Source organism: Phalaenopsis equestris, unplaced genomic scaffold (assembly GCF_001263595.1).
Source record: "Phalaenopsis equestris unplaced genomic scaffold, ASM126359v1 Scaffold001271, whole genome shotgun sequence".
NCBI lineage: Eukaryota > Viridiplantae > Streptophyta > Magnoliopsida > Asparagales > Orchidaceae > Phalaenopsis > Phalaenopsis equestris.
The window spans coordinates 356,705-362,517 of NW_018165710.1; the positions used below are offsets into that span (position 1 = coordinate 356,705).

The following is a 5,813-nucleotide window of genomic DNA, read 5'->3' on the forward strand; positions in this document are numbered from 1 at the left end:
TTTTTTATAATCCTATTTTTATGGACAGATACCAGGGGCTCCAAAATCACAAAAATGTTAGGCTTATGAACCTTACATTAATAATTTAAATGATTAAGGGAGTGGGGGTCCGCTACTCCCCTAATGTTCCACACGAATATGTTAAGCATGTCGGCCCATCCTAGTGATCCTACAGGGAAGGTGCAAGTGCTCTCCTTTAGAATAATATGTGACATCAATTATGTTTGAGGTTTTTAAATTAGAAATTTCAGATTTCATTCGGCCTCTCTTCGTATTGTATTTTTGGATGCTCCATTCAGAATCCAATGCCAAAGTAGCATCAGCAACAGGGTCCAAAGGCTGAGCACCAGCAGAGTCAATAGATAGGGAGTGTGTACGAGTAGGAGTGCATTGTAGGGTGCAGCTGGAATGAAAATGTTTGGGGAGTTTCCTCTGTGGGTAATTACGCAGAGGAAGTATTCGCTATAGGTAATTCAATGACATGCTCAACCATTAAATCGGAACCAGTGATTGAAGATGGCAAATTTTGAGATGATGTGGTGTGTATCAGAAACTAGATCCACTCAGGCTTCAATACTCTCAATAATTGGTAGATCATCATGCTCTTCGGCACCATGTTGCACATCAATATTCTCTTCCATATAAGGGGCATTTTGTTCCATCTCTGGATGTGATCTCTGGATAGTCTTATTCTCAGCAGAGGTCAAATGACCCGCACTGCTTTTCCTTAACTGAGGGTGTAGGTGAAAGCATTGCACCGAGTCGTGTCCAAACATGCGGCAATGGCAGCAGTAGTGAGGATGCTTCTCAAGAAAAACCTGTTGTCGGTACACAGTATGTGTAGAACCTATCCAAACCTCTTCTGAGGGTGGTAAAGTGACATCTCTTTCAATTAAAATTTTAGCCATGAAGGGTTCTGTTAAGTTAAAAGTCGGAGCATCTAACATAGCAGTTTGCCAAACATAGCAGCTAGAGAGAATAATATCTCGTGGTTAAACAGGTGCACTTTCAACCCAGGAAGACGAAGCCAAACCGGAATAATTCGAAAAGCCAAACTAGAATAATAGGAAGCTCAGCCCGACGGTCGAACAGTTTTACGTGAAAAGAGTTTAGCATAGTCATCCTCATTAGAGAGATGAATCAGAATGTCTACTATCGAGAGCTCCAATCTTCCAAGCCCCAGCCAAATTCAAAATTGAATTTCGGCAGTACATAGAGAAATTTTCCCACCTGATGAAAACGAGATGCAAAAGCCAAAATAATGTTCTTGGAATCAGAAAGGAAGAGTGTTAACTTACCCCCTTCTTTCCCTGCTTCTTAATGAAATTGTACTCCTCTCCAAGAACCAGAGATTCATGAAAAGAAGAAGGAAACACAAACGTAGGAGCATCACCGGAGGAGGAGCCTCCGACATTGACTCTGACATAAGTTTTTGCCATAGACGGCTAGAACTAAAAAACCGAGGAGCAAGAAACGAGCACGAAGGAGCCAGAGTAAGAAAACAAAAGGAATGATCTCACCAACATCCGATAAACGAGACAGAAGAAACACCGTCAGCATCCGAAAATCGCCTCCAGAGCTCCAGGAAAACCAAACCCTAGCAGAGCTCCCGAAACATCCATCGCGCATAAAACATTTATAAACATACTTACATACATAGCCTTCTATTGCTCCACTACCGCCTCATTCGGTCGAGCAAAATGTTAATGTTACTCAGACTTATGGGGATCATGATGTGCAACGACATACACATGTCCGACCACCTTTGGAACAATCCTTGATCAGGTGAGTTGAGTCTTCGAATGAGGAATGACAAGCTTACACATCCAAGAGGAAGAAGAATGGAGAATTACTTGAGCTTAGGAATCTGATGAACGAGCCAGAGCTTAGGAATCTGATGAATTACTTGAGCTTAGGTACAGACCTTACCAATCTGTTAGCCTGGTCCTTTCTGAGAACTAGAGGCAAAGGGAGGACTAATGTGGGACGTCCTGAATACTTTTGTGCCTGTTGGTGGTTTTTTGGTTTTTTATCCTTTTGTATCTTTGTTTTACTTTGAGTTGTGTGTCTTGTATTGTGTGAGTTGAGTCTTCTTTTAGGCCCTCTTATTCAACTTATCTATATATTTTCCTCTTTAATATATTAATCCTTGGGTTTTTTCTTATATATATATATATACACACATACATACATACATACATACATGCGTTGTAGGTTCACTATCTAAAGTTATAATAAATTATTTGATCTAAGAAATAATTTTTAGCTATGATTCTAGATAATTTTTATATAACTATTTTGAGGTTAATAATTATGTTCCTATAGTTGATGAATGGTGTACTCTTACGATTTTTTAAAATTTAGTATACACGCTGGTATAGTATTGTCGGCTATTTTTTTTAAATAAGATTTTAAAATTTAAATTTAATATAACATATAATGTAATTTTTATTTTTGGGAAAATGGTATATATATATATATATATATATGTATATGGAAAATGGTATATATATATATATATATGGAAAATGATGAGAACGGATAGACCTCGTATATTTTATAGTTTAAATAGCTGAGCACGATACCATAAATGATATATCATCTCGAAGGATGAATGTATCACTTATTCGTAGGTTTAATTATCTAAACTGAAAAGGTCATGACTCTATTTTGGTCTGTGAAATTTAGAACCAACAAATTCTCCTATCTAATACACAGATTATAGAGGATTTAAATTAATCTGAGTTAATCTGGGTTCTTAATTCCCTATAAACGCAAACCCCTATAATTAATTACATCTTAGATAACCGAAGTCACCTAAGAAGACTCTTGATTAAGATCAGATTTTCGTCTTCAAGAATTCAACGTTTAATTTTTCACAATTGCTTATAGGAAAAGTCAAATGGGATAGGCTCAAATAGGAACAGTTATTTTCGCAAATAGGAACAGTTATTTCCGGAATCCAAAGGAGCGAATGCGAATAGTAGGAGATGTCAAAGATACCGAATAAGATTCAGTGACATCTCAAACTAACCTATTGTTTGACTTTACATCTTTGAAAAAGAAATTATGTGATATTTCAGTCCTGTAAATTATTTAGATATTCAGGACTTGTGTCTGCATTTCATATGCAAATAGCCCTAGAAAATGTGAGGATTTATGTCGTTCCGAACAAAGACCTTGAAATCTTAAAAAGTTTAGGACTTATATCGTATGATATATAATTGTATGAAGTCGTAAAAGATAGTGTATGAGCATTTACGTCGTGTAAGACGAACGACCTCAGCGTCCTATAGGTATGTTCTTTAAATCTATGAAAGTTTAACTAAAGCTCCTCTCTCCACCTTCTGTTGTAGTGTTGACCACTCTCCGTAGATGAATAGTCAATTGACCGCGTCGTTGTCTCGATTGCTGCCCAGGAATGAAACGTCATTTGATAGCTTCGTCGTCTCGTCTCAAGAAGAGGGGAGAAAGAAAAGAGAAAATCATGCCTCAAACGGCCTATCCTAAATTGTTATACAAACATGCTAGGAAAATAATATTTAAAAGTATGAGTATAGATGAATGTCTATAGTACATTGCAGTAAAGGAAAGGAATAACTATGTAGTAAAGTAATGTAACAGGAAAAGACTGAAGGAAAACTATGAAAGAAAAGCAATATAAAGAAAAGAAAGACTATGTTGTAAAGAAAGAAATACACTAAGAAAGACTATGCTGTAAAGAAAGAAATACACTGTAAAGAAACAAAACCGAAACAACTTAATGTAGCTGATTAATTCTGGGGATGCTACAAAACATATTACAATTGTATGATATAAAGGGGTTAGATAAACATTTGCAGATTATAAAATAAAGGTTAAATGATAAGGATATGAAAATTTAAGGTGGGATATCAACTTTTAATTTGGGATTAAGCTCAGACTAGACCTCCCTTTTTTATTTCTCGATCCTCCGGGCCACTGATATATTGAAATCAACCTATCAATATCAACTAGTGGTCACCAACAAATCACCCCTATAATCGGACAATCCTAAATCCTATCCTTTGATGGATGTGAATTAAATAGTATCTAAACTCATCAGGGTGTGGGACATCTATATGTGATATTTTAAATAAGTGTTATGTAGTATCCGAACTTTTTGCAAGTGTAGTATCTGTATATGACTTTTAGTATCTAGTGTGTGATATGTGATGTGTTACAAATGTAGTATCTGTCGTGTAAGGTGTGATGTGTAGTATCTATTGTGCAATGTCTATTGTGTATCGTGGTATTTGCTGTGTAGTATCTAGACTTATCAGAAAAGCTGATTAATGTTTCATATCTTTATCAGTTAAAGATATGAACTTGGTCTTCTCGTTTTTTTTATATTGCAGGACATATTTTTTATATTGCAGGACATATTTGGATTGACATTTAGGGAAGTTAAAGGTGTTGAAATGTTCATATTTAAAATATCAACATTTCAAAGATGACATGTCATATAAATATGACATATAAATAGTACACAACAAATATTATTGTTGAATTACTTCCCTAATAACATACCTATAGGATAGACCGTTCGAGACATCCTAGCATGTTTGTATGTCATATTTATCATAACTTTCTGCGACATATTTATCATAACATAAATGTCAATCCAAATATGACATATTAAATGTCCCCTCCCCCCCTCTTTAATGCAATTTAAAGCTGAACTATCAACCATAAAAAAATTCTCTTTCCTTTTATAAATGAAAGTATATCCATTAACTGATTAAAATAGTCTCGAGACATATATTTTCTTTATCATAACTTTCCAATTCCAGGTGCACTTGGAAATGCCTTCAAGATAATTCCAAGTGACTCAATTTAGAAATTCATATTACTGGTAAAGAAATCATCAAAGCAAGGTCCTTCCAGCGACATTTTAATAGATTATGGACCGCAAATGATATCGACTACTTAATGATCTTGACATTTGAGTAGAATTTATAGTAAGATTCAAATATCGAAGATGTTTCAAATTTTGATAGTCTCAGAAATCTTTTTCTGATATGGAGAGTGTATAAACGACAAATTAATGCTTCTTGATACGTTAAAAAAAAATCAGTAAGTATTTCAGCTAAAAGATTTACAAGGTAAGCATATGGAAGATTTTAAGAATGCTTGCATGCGTAAAACCCTACTCCCATTTGTTTGCACAACCAGAACTATTTTGTTAACTATTAATAAGAGCCCAAAAAATATTTTAAAAACATTTTATTTTAATAAAAGAAAATATTACATATGTAACACTTACATATATACCATCCAAAAATTTTTTATAGTCCAAAAGATATAACACAATTGCATGCATGGGTAAGATAGCACGAAATTTGGGTGTTAGATATGGGTGTTAGATATGTAAATATGCATGAAGTGGGTGGTATGAATGTAAAATACGAGACAATTAGCTTTTGCAGATAGAAGATAAAAACATGTAAACTGCAATGCAAAAGTTTTCCAATGAACTTTGCTATCAACCAAATTTTCATCAATACATTATGTCCACTTTATCATGTTTATCTATTGATGGGCTAGGAAACAAGAAGAACCCTTGCACTCCTTAAGGTTTTAAGGTTTAAAATTTACTTCAGCATATTCACAAAGGAAACCACCAAACCATCTTCTTAAAGCACCCAAAACCAGGCTCCAACATATATTCTAATAGGAGAATAACATAAAGCAAACTCAAAACCCCAAAACCACTGTCCAAAGCATCAAACAGATTCCAGTGTGCATTCGAACAGGAGCAGTAGCAAGGAGAGTAAAACCGAGCCATTAAAGGA

At 34.9% G+C, this 5,813-nt stretch overlaps 1 protein-coding gene across 1 annotated transcript in view; it reads left to right on the forward strand.

Annotated features, from left to right (window-relative positions):
• Positions 1–1,979: 1,979 nt before the first annotated feature.
• The window catches only part of LOC110033735 (nuclear pore complex protein NUP205-like), a 43,910-nt gene continuing 40,076 nt past the window's right edge, over positions 1,980–5,813 (forward strand). The window contains exon 1 of the mRNA XM_020737801.1: positions 1,980–2,024. Coding sequence (XP_020593460.1) covers positions 1,980–2,024 — 45 coding nt within the window. The remainder of the gene's footprint in view (positions 2,025–5,813) is intronic.